The 22,015-nt window shown below is 38.8% G+C and overlaps 1 protein-coding gene across 6 annotated transcripts in view; it reads left to right on the top strand.

Moving 5' to 3' along the window:
* TSNARE1 (t-SNARE domain containing 1) overlaps window positions 1-22,015 on the top strand; it is a 519,305-nt gene that overhangs the window by 430,259 nt on the left and 67,031 nt on the right. For all 6 annotated transcript variants that reach the window (XM_069854776.1, XM_069854772.1, XM_069854771.1 and 3 more), the window contains one exon: window positions 15,003-15,118. In XM_069854776.1, the coding sequence (XP_069710877.1) occupies window positions 15,003-15,098 (96 nt within the window). In that variant the 3' untranslated portion in view covers window positions 15,099-15,118. The remainder of the gene's footprint in view (window positions 1-15,002; window positions 15,119-22,015) is intronic.

Here is a 22,015-nt window from a genome sequence, read left to right as displayed (position 1 = left end):
TTGTATTATTGAATCCTTTGTTGCTGTAGCAATTGCCAAACAATAACTATGTGCCTGAAGGCTGTGGTAGAACATGCACATCCCTCTGACCTTTTGCAGCACTATTTCAGTGGAAATGACTGTTTCTTTCTCCAGCAGACTCTCCACTCTTTTTCTCTCTGCGTGCATGCAGGAGTCAGCAAATATCACTGTTTCAACACTTCACAGAGGAAATTTTGGGTCTCAACAGGCAGTAGCAGTACAATAATGTCTACAATGGAAACCAGCTTTTCTGTCCAGGAGGGCTACAGCAATCACCAGCTTCTTCAAGCATCACCATGCCATCAGCTGTCAACCAGTGCCATCCAATAAAGTCATCCATGATTAATTATTCTTAAATGACAGCAGCATATTGAAACAAGCTGATAGCTGCTGACAGTGGAAATCCAATTAACCTGAATTACTATCTTGATTGTGGCCCAATTAATGTCAGCTGTGCCATGTCAGAAGTGAAGGCTTGGCTAATATAATTGTTTAATTAATTTGCTGCAGAAATTAGTTGATGTGGGGCTTCCCGTTATGCTGACTTTTTTTCCTTTTTTCCTTTTTTTCCTTTTTTTCCTTTTTTTCCTTTTTTCCTTTTTCTCTTTTTTCCTTTTTTTTTTCTCTTCGCCACTGAACATTAGATTTGAGAAAGAAGAGTAAGCAGCTTGCTGTCTACAGCTTTTTGCTTAAGTGGATAAATGAAGTTCTAACTTTAAATAGGTTTGAAAGATCACAGAGGGAATAGCAGAGCTGTTAAACTTCTGTTAAGAGTCTGTTGTTGCCTATTGCTTCAGTGAGTTTTACTGCGCCCCATAGCTGAGATGCAAAAGGATTATGAGGACTTTTCTTTGGTGCGTTCAAACTGAGATATGATGTTGCTATGCATTAATGATTTCTCTGCCTTTTAAAGTATATATAGTGAACAGCAGGAAGGCTGGTAATGGTGAAGGGTAGATTTATTTTTCTTTAGAAATAGAAGCTTGAGTCAGAGGTGACTGGAAATTTGTTGCATATGTTGTAATATCTGCCTGGTGTCTTGAGATTAGTTCATGTTCTCAGATCTCTTGTGCAAAGAAAGTCTTGCATTTGAAATAATTAGAGTGTTAAGAAATGCATTATGGCCAGTTTTAGGCATGACTCACTAAAGAAAAATGGTCTGTTGGTGGTTCTTGCAGTTGAAGCACTTTGCAGTTGCTATTATGATTTTTGCCATATTCATTTTAATTCCTCTATCTCTCTGCTGGTCAACTTTCAACAGCAACAATGCACTTAAAAGAAAAGTAACACCTCTACTCATAAAGGGGAATACAAGAAACAGAGAAGTGCAACAAAACGCCTGCAGGCCTGTGTCACGCCAAACGACTGACTAATAATAGTAAGTTGGAGTTTGTGAAGTAGATCAAGAGAAAACTTCCCTTGATCTCCATGAGAAACTTTAAAATATTCTTAAAAAATACAGGCAGACTCAGACTGATTAACAAATAAGAGGATTATAAAGGAGCTCTAATGACTTAAAGGAGCTAGCATTAAAAAGTTAAACTCAGTAAATTAATATGTTAAGTACAGAGACTTTGACAAGCAGAAAGGGGAAAACATACACGCACCCATACAGATATCTGTATGGGTTTTTTTCCCATGTGGAGCTCAACTATTTAAGCTCTTGTCATAGATACCAAGAGAAAAGGAATGGAGAGTTAAAAGCTTTGATCAGCTGCATGTAAAAAAGAGCTAGGACACTTAACAAGTTCAGAGGTTCCCTTCACTTCTCCAGGGCCTTCAAAAATATCTGGTTTCTTGAATACCAACCTCAAAAAAATTCCAAAAGTGGGACCTCTCTGGAGATATCTGTGTCTGAATTGTTCTACAAATAGCACCAGTGTATAATCTCCCATGGAGGTTTCAGTTTAGATTGAAGTATGAGAACTACTTTTAAAACTTTCTCTGAGCTTTGAGCCACTCATTCTGATCCTTCTTCAGAAATCTGGGAAAATTGAACATAAACTTTATCCAGGACCCTCACTGTCCTCATCTTCTCAGCAGCCTAAAGAACCGTCCAGGATATTTTTAAGAAAAGCATGTCACAACAAACTGAATTACATAATAATGTTTTAAACGTAGCCTAGTTGGCTGTTTATTAATTTATTGGCTATGCATCTCTACAAAAATTTATTTTGATGCTGTGTAACTGAAATTTCTTTTTCTTGGCTAAAAGTTAGTTATAGTTAGGTGACGTTTTTTGGCTAAATGCCCCTGGAGAATTACATCTCTCTACTGACTTGTTCATTGGAAGAAATGTTTACAGATTGTTTTTAACTTACACAGCATAAATGGGTGCAGTAGACTTGCTTTTTAATGTGAATCTTGCAAACTGGCTACAAACTGGCACCATGACAGAAATCATACACCCATACACAAAGCTATAATTGATTGAATAAATTTCTTTGCTTTATGCCCCTTCCATCCTTGCAATGAGATAAAACTCAAATATGAAAGCTATTTTCAGTTTTGCCCTTAAAGATTCACAATTTCATTGAATTATTTCTCGTGCAAATCGTTGTCTCACTGCTGCTAGTACAGGATACGCTGTGTAGGGGAAACTGTTGGCACTGTGCTTTGTGACATTCGCAGAGCTCTATTATGTTGTCTCTCACAGTCAAATTATTACTACACACATCACAAAAATTCCTCTTGTTGGCAGTGCTGACTAGAGTGCCCCTAGACCTGGGGTTACCATTTTGACCAACAGGGGCAGTCTCCAAGGCTGTTTGTAAAGCGATGCTGATATGCCATTGTTTCTAACAAATATCTCTCTTATTCAGAATCCATTACAATTTGTAAGGACACAAAGATTTTGACACGGATGCGGGAAGCACACACTTCTGATGACACTGAATAGTGCAGCATGTTTCTGAATACTGTCTTTTTGCCAGGAAGTGATGAGCAGTAAAATATTTGGGGCTGTGATCGTCTTCAGCTTTTATATTAGACGTTGTTCATCTTAGCTTAGTTCAGAGTAAAATACAGTTTATGACATGTATTTAAGGATATCACTGCAGAAAGCTTCAAATAGATGTTTGAAAGAAGAAAGAATGGACTACATTTTATTCCACTGCAATATGAGCTTTAATGCCATACCCATAACTCTGTTGTCTGACTGCATAATTAAAGAGAAGTGCTATCATCCAGGAAGATGCTAAAGCTTCTAATCTTAGAAACTGATAAATCAGTTTAGCTTAAATAAAAACAAAGAAAAGTCCATCCACATACAAACTGAATATTAAAATAAACACAGAGCTGTGTGTTGATCTTAGCAAATAATGAGATCCATCATCACAAACACCCAGACATTTGCTCTATGTATTGAAGTAACATCCCTAATCTCATAAAAAGGGAAATTAAGGAATGAAGAAGTTACATGACTTATGAAGGATCATGTAACAAATTAATGAGAAAAGGAGACATAGGTTCTAAATCTGCCTATAGAGTTCTCCACATTGCTAGCTATTCTGAGATTTATTTATTTTTGTCTATATAGTTGAATTCCTTTCTTACAAGTCCTGAACGCTGCTCTTTGTCTGACATTCCCTTGATCTCGGTGTGCAAAACTGAGCAGAAAACCTTAGGCGAATACTATCTCACACAACATTTTATGATATTTGTGCTTTCTCGTAGCAGTAGAAGTACAGTATCAACACAGGTTACCTCCTGTCATTTGTGCTTTTAATCCATCAGAAAACTGAAAGCTCATAGGCCAATGCGAAAATGAAAAAATAACAGAGTAAAAATACTATTCAAGTCTTGAAGAGCTTGTTTGGGTTGAAAAACAGGCTTAGATCAGGAATTTTGATAGCCTGACCAATATTCCGTGGCTTCTACAGAAAATCATGCTGCCTCAAATTTAATTCTATCCCACCCAATCAAATGTTATGGAGACACTGCTATTTCCTCTTAATTGCACAGGTGTTACACTCAATGTCAATTTATCCACTTCTTCTTGTGACAGACATTAGTAAGTAGTAGAAATGAAATATCCTTCTGTCCCTCAATGATGCTCATTTGGCAATTATTTAAGACTCTTATCTTGCCTCCATGAGAACTGCTTTGAGTAGGTGAAGACCACATACACGTCTATGTGGGGGTTAAGAAGCTGTAAAATAGCTTTTAGTCTGTCTGTATATCTGCTGTGTTAGGCAAAGTGTGGAGGTGTGCAGTCCTTGAGTTCTTAGCACACAATTTGTCACTTTTCACAAGTAAAATTTTCATGCCTGGTCTCAATTTAATTTACTTACTGTTACTTAGCACTTTGCTCCCAAGTAGTCGCATACTGCAAAGGAGCAGCAGTGACATGGTGGATGCTTGTAAACTGGTGAAAAATTAGGATGCCTGGGAGGAAAAATCAGTCTTGACCTTCAATAGTATATCTGGTTGCAAAACCTAGTGGTTCTCTTGAGGTTTCTTTTTAAGAGAACATTCTCTTAATCTTAATATTGGAACAATTTTTAATCTTCACTCTCTGGACTTGAGAAAAATCCTATTTACTGTGTTTAGAGATCTATTTAAAATTCAGTGCAGCAGAATTCAGCCCTTTTCTACAATGCTATGAAGTAATGCGTGATAGTTTCTGCCTGTCAACCACTGCTTGACATCCTAATGCTGGTAGTGTTTTAGCAATAGTAGAGATACTACTGGTATAGGAGTCATGCTAATGATGGTCTAGGAATGATGGTGAGCAAAGTTTGTAAAAAGTAATGATCTTTATTAAATAAGTGAAACAGTAAATTAAACACAAACAGGCTTCGAAACAAGTAACGTGAGTATTTTCTGCTTTTTGGGTGTTTTTTTTCCCCCCAGTCATATCAATTGGTCTAATGAAAATAAAAACATAAATTACCTACTACGATTCCTTGTCATTTTCACTGTGGAGATTCATCAGCTCCTACTGCTGACTTTCTGAGGTGTTGATAGCACAGTATTTCCTGGAACCTGTTCCAAAATTTGGTTTTACTTATGATTCATAGCACTAGGAGGAGCTTTTTCATGGATCAGTTACTGTAATGTACTGACTGGTGTTTACGCATACAGCTGCCTTCTGGTGATAGAATCAGACCAGCTAAAACCTTCAGTTTGTTCTTTAATGCCTGAAGACTTACACTGAAGGTAATTTGTCTTAATTACTGCTGAGATTTGAAAGCAAGTCTTAGTTCAAGAACAATATGCTTTGAAGACAGAAAATCGTTTCTTTCAGTCCCAGTGTGAACAATATTGTTATATGATTTTTTTTCCTCTACCCCTAAAAGTACCTTTGTTTTCTTTATCTGGAACTTGCATTTGTTTGAGGATCTGAAGATCTTTTTATCAGAATTTTCAAATTAAAACTTTTCGTATAGCTCCACGTATGGTACTGAGGAAAAATTATTATCATCTTTGCATCAGAATTTCATAAGGTTTAACAAAGTAATTCCATTAACTTCAGTAGAGTTTAACCAGACTATACACCTTCTTTGGCTATGGTCTTTATAAGTTTGTGCTTTTGATCTATTTGTTATTGGTAAAAGGAGCCAATTTGGGAAATCTAGACATTTTTCAGGACAGAAAATGAGCTAAATCTTTCCTCAGCTGCTTCTACAACTAAGGCTTTCTGCACCATAACTCCCTCATAGGAAAAATGATGACATAGAGACTAGATAAGTGAGGTGAGTTGAAAGCTGGACGAACTGCTAGGCTCAAAGGGTTGAGGTCAGAAACACAGTGACCCAAAGACTGACGTTACCAATGCAGCCAAGCAGTCCTATTCGTATGACAGTGTTAAGCTAACTAATAAGCACAGCTCAGTAAGAACGCTTTCTCTGAGTACAGCACTGTTTTAATGTGGCCGAATCCTTCTCTCTCTGCTCACTTGCAACTGTGTTTCTGGGTTTAAATTGTTGAGGGATTTAAAGTCTCTGTGAGTCTGCCCGTGTGGAGCTGTTAAGCATCTCAGGGTGTTTTCTTCAAAAGTATAAGGGCATTTGCTTTGCTACCTTGGGCAAATTCTGTTTGGGGAAAAGGCAGGCTCTCTGGTGTTTCGGGTACACACAATAGTCATTACCTGCTTTAAACTGCCGGCTAGGTTTGCTCTGTAGAATTTAAACAGCTGCCAGAGGTAGGTGGCTTCATTCCAGTGCTGGGAAAGAAATAATCCTCTTTATAGTGAATTTGTAAATCACATTGGAGGCCTGCTGCCTTGAAAGACTTGATAGAAATGTAAGCCATTATCATGTGTTATTACAAATGATGTCTCAGCCATTAAAAAAACAAGTATATTAAGGGAATATTAAGACTGCTAATTCAAGCGTTCAGAAGTTAGAAAATGCAGCAATTAAATCTATGTGTACAGGCTTAACGTCAACTCCTGCTTGCTTTTAGGCAAACCAACAAAGGAAATGTTGTGCTCCTATCCTCATCCAGATAGAAGGCTGTTGCAGATTGTGAAAATTATCTCAGATATTGAACTAGTCAAAAGTGTACAAGAATTAGATTTTTAGAATCATAGAATCACCAGATTGGAAGGGACCTCTTGGATCATTGAGTCCAACTGTTACTATCTGTCACTAAATCATGTCCCTGAGCACCTCGTCTAACCATCTTTTAAATACCTCCAGGGATGGTGACTCAAACACCTCCCTGGGCAGCCTGTTCCAGTACCCAATGACCCTTTCCATTAATTTTTTTTTCTGATGTCCAGCCTGAACCTCCCCTGGCAGAGCTTGAGGCCGTTCCCTCTTGTCCTGTCCTCTGTCACTTGGGAGAAGAGGCCAGCACCCTCCTCTCTACAACCTCCTTTCAGGTAGTTAGAGAGAGCAATGAGGTCTCCCCTCAGCCTCCTCTTCTCAAGGCTAAACAACCCCAGCTCCCTTAGCTGCTCCTCATAAGACTTGTTCTCCAGCCCCTTCACCAGCTTTGTTGCTCTTCTCTGGACTCGCTCCAGAGCCTCAACATCCTTCTTGTGGTGAGGGGCCCAGAACTCAACACAGTATTCGCGGTGCAGTCTCACCAGTGCCGAGTACAGGAGCAGTACAGGGTGGAGTACTGAGAGACATACCTTTCTCAACCTGAGCCAAATATACTAGAAACACTAAACCCTCACTGATTAGACAAGCTACTCTCTCCCTATTCCTCCTCACATTCTCCATCTTTCTCCAAAGCATGGAGACACTAGAGAAAAATTTAGAATCATAGAATCTTTAAGGTTGGAAAAGACCTCTGAGATCCTCAAGTTCAATAGTCACCCCAGCATCACCTTACCTACTAATTCATGTCCCGAAGCACCACATCTACATGTTTTTGAACCCCTCTAGGAATGGTGACTCCACCACTTCCCTGGGAAGCCTGTTCCGATGCTTCACCACTCTTTCAGTAAAGGATTTTTTCCTAATATCCAAACTAAACCTCCCCTGGTCCAACCTGAGGCCATTTCCTCTCATCCTATCGTTTGTTACTTTGGAGAAGAGACCAACACCTACCTCACTAAGTTGTAGTTCGGTAGGTGTTGGTCTCTTCTTCCTTTCAGGAAGTTGTAGGGAGTGGTAAGATCTCCTTTCAGCCTCTTTTTCTCCAGGATAAACTACCCTAGTTCCCTCAGCTGCTGGTCGTAGGACTTGTGCTCCAGATGATGTTTCACCAGCTTTGTTGACCTTCTCTGGACACACTCCAGCACCTCAACGTCCTTCTCATAGTGAGGGGCCCAAAACTGAACTCAGGATTCAAGGTGTGGCCTCACCAATGCCGGGTTCAGGAAGACAATAACTTTCCTAGTCCTGCTGGCCACATTATTTGTGATACAAGCCAGGATGCTGTTGGCTTTTTTGACCGCGTGGGCATACTGCTGTCTCATGTTCATCTGGCTATTAACCAGCACCCCACCAATCATTTTCCACCAGAAAGCTTTCCAGCCATTTATCACCAAGCCTGTAGCATTGTGGGGTCATTGTGACTGAAATACAGGACCTGGCACTTGGTCTGGTTAAAGTGTGCACAGTTTACCTGTACCCATCAATCCAGCCTGTCCAGATCTCTCTGCAGAGCCTTCCTGCCCTCCAGCAGATCGACTTTCTTGCCCAGTTTGGTGTCATCTGCAAGTGTACTAAGGGTTCACTCAATCCCCTTATTTGCATTATCTTTTTCAGGGTATGATACTTGGACAATTTTCAATTGTTTTCTTTGATTTGGTTGCAATAATTTCATTTAAACAAAACAGCTTGAGGTAGATTACAGGTATGAAAAATTTAATCTTCAATAGTTATCACTGGCTAAATATATATGTGGCAGAAAATAGTCTTACAGTAGGGTATGCTGGGGAACCATACCTGCTGATGTCAGTTGGCTTCACCTGTATTATATGCAAAGAAGATAAATGAGTAGAAAGGGAATCATGAAGCGACTAATGGCGAATGGGAAGACACCTCAGAAATTGTGGAAAGTGGCAAATAAGTAAACACAGCACCATAAAGGAAAATTTGACACCGGTACTAATGATGTGGAAGTAAAGGCACAAAAACAATGTGTCAAAGCAAAGTCATAGTTCCTTGCTGGTACAGGCTGGCTTTTTCCTGTTGCTCTCATATCGTGTATGTTTTACTCATATGTAACTTGTCTGCCTTGTTCTCATTTAAAAACACTGAAAGTGCTTAATAATCTCACTGGCCTTTTCTAGGCTGTCTGCAGAAGCAGTGATATTTAATAGCAAATTCATTGGTACTCTATAAGGAAGCTTTACCATAAAGGTCACCAAATTTGGTCAATGCATTTTAATTTGTACACACGTTAAAGGTCATATTCTTCACTTCTATTGCAATAACACAGTGTATTTACTCTCTTATCAGAGGTGATTGTGTATGACTTAGCTGAGGGATCTTATTAATGCAATTGAAATATAAAACAAAAACAATAATGATAAAAACACTAGTGCAAGTGGAAAGGGAGTTTTTCCCTCTATATGTTTACATAATGCTTGGAGGGAAACACGTATCTACAAAGTCTGATTTTCTTCTATGTTACTCCAATATTTCCTTTTCCGCCCTCATGAGAACTCCAGAGCCTTCAGCAGAGTTTCTGCCAGTGTATATTGGAATGACAGTAGTTTCAGATTCATAATATCTTCTCTGTATAAACACGTCCAAACATAATTAAAGACCTGGGCTCTAAATCCAGCAAACCTCAAATTAGCTTTCAAAATGCATATTAAGGGCATAGACAAATGCTTTTGTGCAATTCCAAGTGACCTCTAAGGGCAGGGTGAACAAAATTATATGAACCTCTTTAATGTCACAAAACTCTCTCTACAGAGATTTGCATATAAAGTGTACCATTTTATGTCTAACAGATTTGTTAATCTTACAATGAGGGAAACAGTACTTGAAAATTAATCAAGGTGGGTTTTCATTGCCCAAGAGAGGCCTTGAAAAGGACCTGACTTGATAACTGGAGGCTGTTACTGTGTGGTTTCTAAATTCAGTCATTTTGTAGGTATATTTGCTGGCTGGATTTGTGGAAGACCTAGAAAATGCCAGAACCGTGGAGTCGTCAAGTGTGTCTCTGCTCTGAAGCAGTGTCATATGCCCTGAGGTTCCCAAAACAGAGCAGCTGTTTCAGTACAGGTCCAAGTCTGAGCTAAAATGCCCATTTCTAGGGCTTTGCCGCTCCTTAGCAGAGCTGGCTGTGAAATCTTAACCTTCCTGCCTTTCAGTGGGTGGTGTAACCAATCTATAGAGGGTAGGGCAGCATGATGCTGGTTTTCCATACATGAATCAATGTTTACTGGTTTGACTCATTTTTTTCTGTTCTATATAAATACAGGAAAAATAGTTTCCTCTGACCTCTCCTGTTATGTATGCGTTGTTCCTGCTGGCTTTTGAATCCTTAGCAAGGAAACATTTCTTTCCTCCTTGTAATTGCAGTTAGGAATTTCCAGGATGAAACTTGCTTTACTGGGCCTGGGGCTGTAATGGGCTTTAATGGTATCTAATTACTTAACTATCTGTTGTGACATAATTAAAATGTCTTTCAACCTTTCACATTTCACCCCCAAGAAATAAATATCTTCTAGGCTGTAAAATATGACTTGCAGCTTATTTTTAGAAAACAATGAGGGAAAGGCTTCTTTCAGGCTTAGTCACATCCAGTTTGCCTGTCAATATAAAGTGCTTCTTCTCAGCTGTGTCCCTAAATAGCCTTGCTCATTCCTTTGCTGCTTTTCACTCCTATTTCACATGTGTGTTTAAAGAGCCTCTGTCAGGATTAAAATATATCTTACCTATTCCTTTTTACTGAAAAACCCCAAGAGCCTAGCAAAAATAACTGTAAAAAGCCATTACATCTTATGGATTAGAGTTTTTTTTGTCGCACACTGCATTCTTTTCATCTTAGGAAAATGTGTACAATGAAAATAGATTAGCTCAAATTTAATCAACAAATTCTAGGTGTTGTGGGAAATGGGCTTACAACAGGTTGGGACAGAGCTATAAAACCAGAGCAGTGCAGCAGTGTACCATTCAGGGTTCACAATAAGCCAATATAATTAAAATAAAATCAGATCATACTGCTTATAATTATTTCTCATATAGTTTCTAGGAGAAAATAATACTTTCTGGTAGCTTTAAACTGTTCCCAAATTCAGCCTGAATTATGTTTGTTGTCTTGATTTCTGTAGCTGTAGATACTAATTTAAAGTGAGAGTTAAAGGCAGTCAATGTTTTCCAAAACAGAGTTTTAGGAGAAGTTTTTCCCTAAGAGAAGCATGTGTTTTAGAAGGTTTTGTTAAATTCTAGTGCCTCCTATGTGTGCACAGAATCTTGTAATTTAGCAGGAAAAAAAAAATTGAGAAAGCAGTCATACATCTAGGAGTGTTTGGTGAAACCTTCAACTCTCTGCTTCTGCTGTGCCAATAGTCCTAGGTATGTCTCTTCTTTTGTAAGTAGCTGCTTATGGTTCAGGAGCAAGTGGAAGATGCTGGACAAAATTGTCTTCCAATTACTCCTGCAAGCAGTCATGGGGGTAGGTTGCAAGAATGGAAAGGAGGTCACGTTACCTCAGTTTCCTGTACTGAAGCCCAGGAAAGTCAAGGACAATAAGGAACAACATTAATGTACACTGTGAAATAAAGGCCTTCAGCAGCTGAGAGGAGAAAGAGCTGGAAAAAGATGAGTGAAATCAACTGTGGATTAGCTGGATGCGTGGGAAATGTTATAAAAATGCAAAGCTCCCTGAAGAATTATGCTGTAAAATAAATGATTCATTTTACAGGTAGTTTCTTTTTTGTGGTTTTGGGTTTTTTTTTTCTCCTTAAACTTTCTGCAGATGTGGGCCCGCTGTTCTGAGACTACTAATTTTGAGGCAGAAACTTAGTCGTATCCATCTCAGGGCAGTAAGGAACTTACCTTACCTTACCTTCCTGTTACAGGTTTGGAAATGGATTACCATTTCCATGTAAGTATAGACTAACCCTGATTCAAGGGAAGGCATCGTGAGTCGTATCTTTTCCTTATTCCTTTATTTCTTTTGGAGAACTGGAATTCGCTTGACATCGCTATACTTCCACCCTATGACATGGGTGTACATTTCCTTCCTTAAAATGGGCATAGACCCATCACTGCATTGACACTTAGGATGGAAAGTATTAATTATGTGATTCTGCTGTCATGGAACTTCCATGGAGAAACTAGGATTTTGATCTTCAGTGAAACATTTGCGTGGTCTCATGTGAACATGGCTTTAGATGGATGTCCCAAAACCCACTTTAGTAAATAAGTTTGTAAACTAAATTGATGTACATAGCAGAATTTACTGAATAAGGCAGAGAGCCTACTTGCGAGGGAGCAGGAAAAAATAATACCTATATATATATACACACATGGGATACGTGAACTCCAGCGTTTACTAGCTTTTATGTGTTTACTTTTCTGAAGTTGATGTGCTTCCAGTGTGCGTTGGTGCCTTAGGGTTATTAACACTACAGAGATGTATGGACATGGTTTAGTGTTTGATAGGAATGGTTGGACTCGATGATCCGGTGGGTCGCTTCCAACCTGGTTATTCTGTGATTCTGTGATTCTGTGATGTGTTTGGTTTTGTCTCCCAGCTTCCCTCAAGAATTGTAGAATCACAGAATAACCAGGTTGGAAGAGACCCACCGGATCATCGAGTCCAACCATGAATGACAGTGATGGCACCATTTATAATCTGAGTTTGGCGATCAGATTCTGTTAACCTAAACTAGGGATAATAACTGGAGTTCATGATATGTAATGTTATTGTGTATGCTGTTTATTACTGTGTATTTATGTAATATTCAGGTGAAGGTTCCCATACCATGGTCTGCAGTTCCTGTCTGGTGAACAGGAAACCTGTCCAAACTGCTCTCTGCTCACATTTCTCTGGAATGGGTCCCAAGAGTTCACCAAAACACAAGCTTGTCCGCAGGCTGGTGGACTCCATGGGGTGTCAAGTCATATATGAAGAGATGTTAGCATAGCCCTTCCTGAAGCAACATGTGAGTGTGTAGCCTGGGGTTAACTGCTACCTTCTGCTGATATATCAGCCTAGGTGACAAAAAGAAGATTTATGGACACTCTTCCTCAGTTTATTTAGAAAAGGTGCTGTGATCAGGCAGGGCTCAGAATATATGTTTCTACTGCTGCCCCAGCATGTGCAAATTTATGACTGGAGACTAATGGGACTTGAAGAACTGAACATTTTCCTCATTGAAATATAAAGCAAAGAAAGAACTAGGAATGAACAGGAGAGTCCTGCAACAGATTACATGGCTGTGAAGGACAGTAATACTTAATCGAATCAGTGGTGTTGTAAACACAGCAGGAATCATTATCCTGACTTACCACTCAAGACAAGGTCATAAAGTGTAAACCAGATACCTGCACCTCTCCTACCCATTGTCTTGTCTTATGTTGGTTAAAAATAAAAAAGAAGAGTGGCTGGAAAAAGACTACATAAAGAGCAAAAGAGTGGATAGGGCTTTGCAGTGCTAGAAAAAGCAAAACAAGGGAATCTCTGCAAAGCATTTGATGGAAAAGCCATCTGAAGTGATAACTGTGCAGCCTTTGAAACTCTTAAAAATACTTGCAAATGCTGCTTGAAGCTAAATAACCCATTAGCATCCTCTGCTGACCACACAAAGGGTCCGGCATTTTAGAAGTGGACAAGGACATCTAGGTGCTTTAAGTCTGCAGTTTTAAGGAGAGGTTTCCTGGTCTGACTTGGAGTTAAATGAGGTTAAAAGAAACAAGAATGCTATAGCTGTTGTATTACGCAGTCAGCTTTCATGATGCATTTGGGTAACCCCTCCAGATATGAAGGCTGCAAGTGCAAAGCCACTGTGAAGGAGATTCATTCTGCAGGTGAAATAATTCATTGAAGAGAGACATAGCTCTAGTCCATCTGTATTCTCTTCCAAGAGTCACAGTAAAATGATTGAAAAGTGTTAGCAAATAGGTGACCCCAAACAGAGTTCTAGGGGAGAGGGATAATAGTATCACACACAAACACATTTCTTCCTAGCATACATGACAAAAACAAAAACCCTGCTTAACACATGCACATAGAATGACATATGTAAAGAACCTACTTTTGCAAACCCAAAGGAAACATTTCTGTGTAAGTAATTGAAAAGGAAAGGAAGAATCAAGGTGAATTGTTGATTATCTGCTATGGAGGTAGGAAAACACATTTGAATTTATTAAAAAATAATAATCTGGAAATCCACATTTTGATAAAACCCACTAGTTTGGCTGGTAATTGATTCTGGAGGGAAGGACAGGTCATGCATCATAACGCATCTCCAGTTCTGTACAGCAAAATATATGGTCTTTGGGATGGTTGTGAGGGAATGAAGCACCGGGCTTTAGAGCCCAATGGAGAAAGTGTTCTTCTGTCATTTTCAGTGTAAGAGGCCAAAGCATCTGTAGAACAAAATAGCTGAGGAAATACGGCTCTATGGGAAACGCAGTGTGGTGCAGAGTGGTGTGAAACAGTTAGGGAAGGATCTGAGGCAGACTGGGAGCGCTTATTACAGCAATTAGGGGAAGAAAGGAAGGGAAACTAGATAACAGCAGTGATATTAACACCATTTCTTCTGTGAAAGTGCTCCTTCAGTTGTAAGAAAGGTAAAGAGCTCTGGACAAAAGCAATTGGTTTATTGTATCAGGATAATGTTATCTAGCTGTGTGGCTGGAGGACTGGCTGATCTGGTCTTGAAGACAATGTCTGAGTGGACTCTGTATCTCAATGAAGTTACTTTTTTAACGTGTCAGCTATGAGGATTACTGACACTGTGGGATCATGGAAACATCCATCCAAACTGGAGGAAGAGGAATTAAACTATCTGCAAAAGATTTTAGATGGAAACAAGAAACATTATGTCTGTGGAGGTTACTGGGAAATCTTGTGGGTTTAAGTAGAAACAGACATAAAAATTAAAACCCTGTAGAATCTTTTTTACCACATGTTAATTTGAGTGAAATCAAGGTGCATGATGTTGGAGGTAAGTTTGCTTACCCTGTAAACAACCTGCCTTATTGCTTAGCTGGATTTCATTGCACATCAGGGTGGAGAGAGACTTATCTTACAGGAGACATTTTTCTCCTGGCAGCCAGAAAGCAAATTTCACACACCGACAGACCAAAAACTGAACTGAGTAGCCTCACCCAATTGCAGCCCTCCAAACTCAGTCTAGAAATTTATTGTGACATAAACGATGATTAAACAGGAAGACAGTACTGTAGAGAAGGTAATTGTATTTAAGGGGGCTGTTCACAGAAAAGGAAGAATCTGGATCATGCAGATGGATGAGTCAATCTGAAAAAAAAGAGACAAATTTTCCATGTTTTGTTGACTTGTTTCAAATAGAATGTAAAAAATAGCAAATTTTCCTCCATAGTCCTATTAAATCTCCATGCATTCATTTCTTTGTCTTTCTCTTCTTTTAGCTACGAGCCAGGAAGATGAAGTGCTACCTTCTCTCTGTTGCGTTAGCTGTTCTGCTGTTCATTGTCATAATCATTGCAGTCTCTGTCAAGCACTGATCTGGCTATGGTTTCCACAGGTAAAATCCTTTAACTAAGTCTTTTCTCATACTCTGAAGTACGGTTGGGAGACAGTTTAGGAAGCTGGTAATGGTAAGAAAAATGTATCTTGTCTTGCATATTCAGGTCTTGCCTATGACAATAATTTCCTTTAAGAGGTATCTGAGCTCAGAAATAGCATCCTTAGGGGATCCTAAATGTCAGCCAAGGCAGTATTCAAACAAAATATCTTTTTCTCTGCTGTTTGTGTTGTATTTCATTTTATATCGATCTCATAATAATTTTAATTAGGAATCCTAAATCCACATGTATTAGAGATGCAGAAGTGGTGCTAAAGACCTCAGACTGAAGCAGAGTTGAGGTCAATCCATCAAACCACAGATGTGATGAGATGTTCCAAAGTGCACCTACCTTCTGAGTTTTTCCAAAGTGCACCTACCTTCTGAGTTTTTCCAAAAAGACCTTGGAGAGAAGATCTTCTGAGAAGCAGGAAGACAAACAGCTAGAGAATGTATTACGGACAAAAATAAGAATGGGTTTCTGATGATCTTTGCTCTGGATCTACCTCTAAAAGGAATATGAGTTCATAGTTGAGAGACTCGGCTGTAACCTTATCAAGGTAGTTGAGACATCAAAGCCACTTGTGAAGTTCAAGCTATAGTATGTTTTATTTGTAAGAAATGTGCTTAAATGTAAAGCACAGGACCAAAAAAAATTTTCCTTTTCCTCTTTTGTTTTTTTTCAACTCATTACTTGGAGGGAAAGACTTAGAAGTTATTTCCAGAATCTCTGTCTCATACAAAGCGTTTCTGTATGTCTGTTTCTTTAGAAGGTCAATAAGCCGTTATTCAAGAAGGGAGTATCAGATTTACACAATTTCTACTGTCCAAAGGGCTCTGGTATTCCAAGTCTGTGTGCCCTCTGCCACAGCAGGGCTCTGGACTGGTAAAGCCAGAATGCAAGAGCATCAGTAGGACTTTTCCATCAAATAGGAGCCCTGAAGCCAAGGCAATGGAGCTTTGGGACAACTTTTGATTTAGAGACCTCTCGTGTCCCCCGAGATTTGCATAAAGTGTATGTGCTATAACTCCTGTACTTTGTAGATAGCACATTATACTGAAGCTCACTGGGACCTTCAACAATAATTTAAGCAGAGATTTCTTAGTCTGTACTATACTCTGGAACTACCCTAGAGAAAGCACAAAGGTTTGGTAGATTTTGTTTATTGTTTTGTTCCTCAAGAGTTCAGTCTTTCTCATAAATGCTGTATTCCCACCTGAGGCTGAAGTCATTGCCCTTTAATGTGCCTTCTTTCTGCATCATGCTCTGAATTGAAACTAGCAAGAATTGGTTCAAAACAGTCACAGAAAAACTGTTCTTCACACAAGCTGTACTTTGGAACTCCTTCTGGCATGATACTGTGGATGCCAAAATTTGTGTACAAGAAGGATTGTACAAATGCAGGCAAGAAAAAAATCTCTTGAAGGATGTCAAGCACCATCCTACTGATTTTGGATGAGGATGATCATAAGCTCTATATTATTACTAGGAAAAGAGATGTAAATCATAGAATGGTTGATTATACTTGCATGCTTAATTAGGTGTTTGGCCAGCACTGAAGTGAGGATATCAGTGACATGGACCTTTAGGCTGACTGAATATGGATGTTCTTGTGTCATATATATGTGTATAGAGTGATAGATATTACTTCTCTCTAAATTTTTATCCCTCTTTTACATAACAGACTCTTCTTCTGGTTGTAGATAGTGATCTGTCCTGCTGATTTAAATCTAGAGCAACTACAACAATTTTAGTTGCATTACTCTGGTTTTACTCTGTATTACTCAGATGTGAAATTGTGATCTATCATGATAAACTATAATATAATGAAATCTCTTTTATATGTAGTTAAATATTCCTGTCTACTAGAAATCACAAATCTTATCAACAATTGACTAAATCTAGACACATTTTAAATCCCTTAAGTGGAGAAACTCGGAGAACCTAAATATTCTTACAATAAAAGTCCATTGGAAAACTAGAGTTAATCTTCTGTTAAGAGATCTATGTCTTGAGGGAAGTGAACCTAGAGACACTAATGAAAGCCCTAGGAAAAATATAATGCTCTACTTTTCATCATCAGTTGTGAAATTAATTATTAAGGTTCTAAAACATTAGTTACTCTCCAACAGTACAAATGTAGGCAAAGCCTGCATTGAGTTGTGTTAGAACAAGTATGCTTTCTGATCATTATAAAGTATTCTTAATCTGCATTGACCTCAAATTCTGCGAAGCAGATTTCACATTTATGTTTTAAAGATATCTGAAACAGAACGTTTTCGGAATTTCCATGTCCATAGTGATTTTTTTTTCTATTCTGAATTGAAGCACAAATGGATTTTAAAATATCAGTGGATTAAAAGTTTCAACTACCTCAACAAACTGTTTCATATAAAACTGTCTCACATACTTCAGGGAGATGAAGAACAGCTGGGTTTAACGTATAACAGCTCTACATGACTGTTCAGAGAAAATAAAGGGAAAAAAGCAATTTTGGAACTAGTTATAAAATACTCTGTTTGGCACAAGTCACATAACTGAATAAAATGCTGAGTTTAGTAATAGCTGGCCAGAACTTCCATTTAATACATTATCAAAGAGTTTGTTCTGTCCTGGATCAGTGAGCAGCCAAAAGAAACAGCACCGGCCACCCTGCTTAAGTAGTTCAAGTCCTATTTACATGATATTCAAAGTAGCCTTTAACTTTCGCATGTGCAGTCATGTTAAGAAGTCTGAAGGCCACTAATTAGTGAGTTAAAGGAAAGAAATAATAGCACCAATCAGACATGACTTTGGCAGACAAGCCCATTCCTTCCATAGGAAAGATCAATTTATGAATCTTGAAAAATGAAAGTACTTTTTCCCATGAGTTTCTCAAGCAGTTGTGGCATCATCGGCTGCTGGCTCAGTGCGTGCAAAGAGACCAGCTGTTCAGGAGAGCTCTGAGCCCTGACTTCTGTCTGTCGAGGCCCCTGCTGTAAGTATGTCACTGCTCCCTTGGGGCAGATTTGTCTAGCAGAGGAAGAGTAGAGCATCTACAGAGGACATGGAGAAACTCCTGGGGACTTATGTCTGTGTGTTTGTTTGCTGACACCTCAGGAAAATAGCCCAGGAACTTTTGGGCCACATTGCTTATATTGTAGTAACACTGCAGCTGCTCTTTTTGCTGTTATAGTACAATATTAGAAACCATTTAAAAGTACAGTATCAGAGCAGCAGTCTGAAAAAAGTCCCTCTGTTAACTATGTCTTTGTATAATGTGAAGGTTTCTTAGCCTATATGGACCTTCTGCATCCTCTTTTTGACTCATTTGGATGAGTGCACAATTATACAAAGTGACAATCAAGACCCTTGGGATCTTAATTCTTTAGAGGGAAAAGAAGTTGATGAACTTTGAGGAAGATGCTACATGTACTTAGCGGTTGGAAAATACGCTTTCCAACAACGACTTAATAATTTTGATCTATTTAGCCAAAAAAGAGAGATGGAAAGATGACTTGACTTCTCTGTGCCCTTTTCTTGGGAGAAGTCATTGCAGCAGACGGTGCCTCCTCTGCTTGCAAGACACACCAGTCAGAAAAAGGTTACTGGACTGAGTACATGGACTTTGTTATATAGATTCCTTAAACCCTATGGACTTACTGTTCTTTCCAGTCTTACCTTCTTGGTAGCTGATGCAATGATTGACAGTGATGCTAAGAAATGGAAGAGCAGAACAAGTGTGTGCACAAGTGAGCATTCAACAGAATATCCTTCCAACCTTCAGTGACTTGAAGCTCAAAAGCTCTAATGATCCAGGAAGTTGTTATTTAACCTTTAACAGCAATTAATGCATTCCTTTCTTGTTAATTTGACCAGCTGTATTTAGTACCATCATAAACTTTTTAAATGTGAAATATCCTGAGCAAGAAGTTGTACTCTAATTACAATCAAAATGTAATCTCTAATGCCTGGACATGTTCCTATGTAACCTGCTCTAGGTGAACTTGCTTTTGCAGGGAAGTTGAACTAGATGATTACCACAGATCCTTCTAACCCAAATCATTCTGTGATTCAGTGATTCTATGAAAGCACAGCTAAATATCCGTCTTGGCCCCAAAGCAGGGCCATAGTCCATGTGGAAATGCAATAATCAGGCTCCAGGTATCTGTTTCCTGAACATGCAGCTATCTTATTTTGAATTTAAATTGAATTAATTATTATAGAAAAATAGAAAATATTATTTTAATTTATGTTGTTTTTTCCCCTCCCTTGCAATCATATCTTTCCTTGTGTAACTCATTTATGGGTTTATTATGTGGTTAAATGTTTTTTGTAACCCGATTAATGAGGATGAGGTTCAGAGAGCTGATTTTATACAGTCCATCTTTGGTGTTGTTTTTTTCCCCTTACTTTTGGACCTTAAGGTTTTTTTGGGTTAGGTTTGGTTTGGTTTGTTGGGGTTTTTTTTGTACCTCATGCAATACAGTATCCCTCTGTGCTGTACCTCTGGTCCCTTGTAATGCAGTAGGAATGACAAAACCTGCACTTGTAGTCACTGTTCATATTTGGAGGAGCAGAGGAATGTGGCCTAGAGAAGTAAAGAGCATCTTCATCTTAGAGCTTTAAATCGCAGAATTTGAAACCAGGACAGCAGAACATCTTTCTGCAAAATGGCTAGGAAATCCTTAGCCCCTTTTGATGTCATTAATGCCTCACCTTTCCTTCATAGCATCAGACATCCAGGTAGGGCAGAAAGTACCACATGGAACCAAGAGGAAGTTCTTCCAAGGCAGGGCACATCAATAAGCCACCAACAAATGCAATCAGAGCCCCAGTCTGTTAGGGTCAGAAGGGCCGTAGGTGGCAGAAGGGGAGAGATTGACAAGTGGCATTCTGATACTTGGCATTTACAGTTCTGTTGTTCTTTGCCAGTAGACAAGTCTGAGCACCTTCTTCTGACACTTGCAATAGAAATTTTGACATTTGCCCAGTGCATCTATTGCCTGGCAATTTCAGGCTTTAAGAGCACAGCATCTCCTATTCATGTTGAACAGAACAATAATCCAACCTGATGAACTTTGCAAATAAGGGCAAAACACTGACAGGTTTTTTTCAGTGTATTGCTTTTACCTTTTAAATTGATATCGTGGGGCTGACTTTACTTAATTTCTCTGGTTTTACCATGCATTTATATATACGGCTTAATAACTGGGTGAGTGGCTCCATTTTCAAGATTGTTTCAGTCTCTCAAGCCCTGTAAGGGTCGTAATATTTTTGACAGCTGTCAATCAAATTCTAAAATATTTCACTACTCTGCTCTGACTGTGGCATTACTACCATGTTTGTTCTGCAGCACAATCAGGAATCAATAACTCTACTATATATGTATTTTTTTTTCCCTGTGTCCTAGTAGTTTGAAAAGCTTCCTGCTTTTATAGTCAAGTGTCAATTATTGTCATTGAAATTCTTGTCTTTTAGTCTGTAATTAATTAATTTGATCCTGGCATCCTTGCTCAATTTTTGCTCTGGCAAGAAGGCAAAGGTATATCGTGATTCTGCAGTAACTTTTGTATTTCAAATTTAAACGAGTCAAAAATGAGATCTGTATTTTTACTGATTAATATATAATGGACCTGGTTTTCAGATTTGGCCCAATTTCTTAAATTAAGCTGACATTTATATTCCTGAAGATTTTTCTGATTACAATGGCCTTGTCTGCACTCGTCTTCTTAGCTAAATTATTTTCCCAACTGCCATATAAAATCTGAGATACAAGTTAAGTAGAAGATAGGAATGATTGCCAGTAGAAAATGAAATTTTAAGACATGAAAGTCTACATTCTGTGAAAAGATTCTTCAATGTAACAAGGCAAGAAAGGCAGAAGGGCCATTAAATGGGTAGATAAATTATAAAAAGCTCTCTGCGTTTTCATCAGTGTACACAGGTCCTCCAAAACCCTTAGACAGATGACTATCTTGATGGGACATCACATAGTAAGGTTGCTGTGGTTGAATGCATTTCAGGCCGACCTTGATTGTTGTCCATCTGCATGTTATTTGGTCTTTACAAGTATCACATAATGCCAGGTCATTAATTCTACTGTGAAAGAGAGCTAAGGGAGGATGTATTATGTTGCCTTTGCCTTAGTTTGAAAATCCACATGTAGACAGTTCCTGCAGCTCAATTAACATATAGTAACTTGATTTCATTGATTGGAATCCAAAGTCAGTAGGATTTCTGAGTAGTCAGCAACTTCCTTCATCCCCTCTCAGGTTTCTACAGTGTTTCTTTGCAATGGGTAGATAAGTACTCCTACTGAATGGCTCTACACAGTGTTGACCCTTCAAATGGAGGTCAAGGCTTTGATCTGAGCTTCCCAAAGCAGTCTGCAAACTTTAATTAGTTATGCTTTGCAATTCCATTAAGATTTAGCCATGATGACACACCTCTAAGGACCTGACAGAAGAGGAAATTCTTCAGTGCATTCAGTTTGAACTACTAGAAACAAGACAAGAGTGGCCATAGTGATTCAGAGCAATGGGCTCTCTGGCCTCTTATACCGTGTCATTCACAGGTACTTAAGAAAAGACCATGTGAAAAGAAGAAGAAATTTCAGCTGGAATCATGATAGTGGCCTAAAATTTAGCTTCCAAGTTGGAAAAGTTTATCATAGTGTATGTCTAAAATCTTATTGAATGACTCAGAGGTAAGTGTCCTCTTCTTTATGGACAATCTCAGGACAGCAGTCTTTTTTGCTCAGGAGCAGTTTTGTCTGTTGGAGGGAGGAGTTGATGTTTGGACTAAAGTGAGTGGCTCAGAAAGGCTCTTTGAGGCATAAATCAGTAGGCGGTGGGAAAAGAGAGGATTAGGCTCTT

This window comes from Phaenicophaeus curvirostris, chromosome 3, assembly GCF_032191515.1.
Source record: "Phaenicophaeus curvirostris isolate KB17595 chromosome 3, BPBGC_Pcur_1.0, whole genome shotgun sequence".
Classification (NCBI taxonomy): Eukaryota; Metazoa; Chordata; class Aves; order Cuculiformes; family Cuculidae; genus Phaenicophaeus; species Phaenicophaeus curvirostris.
Note: the sequence above shows the minus strand (reverse complement) of the source record. Positions and strands in the feature narration are given on the sequence as shown.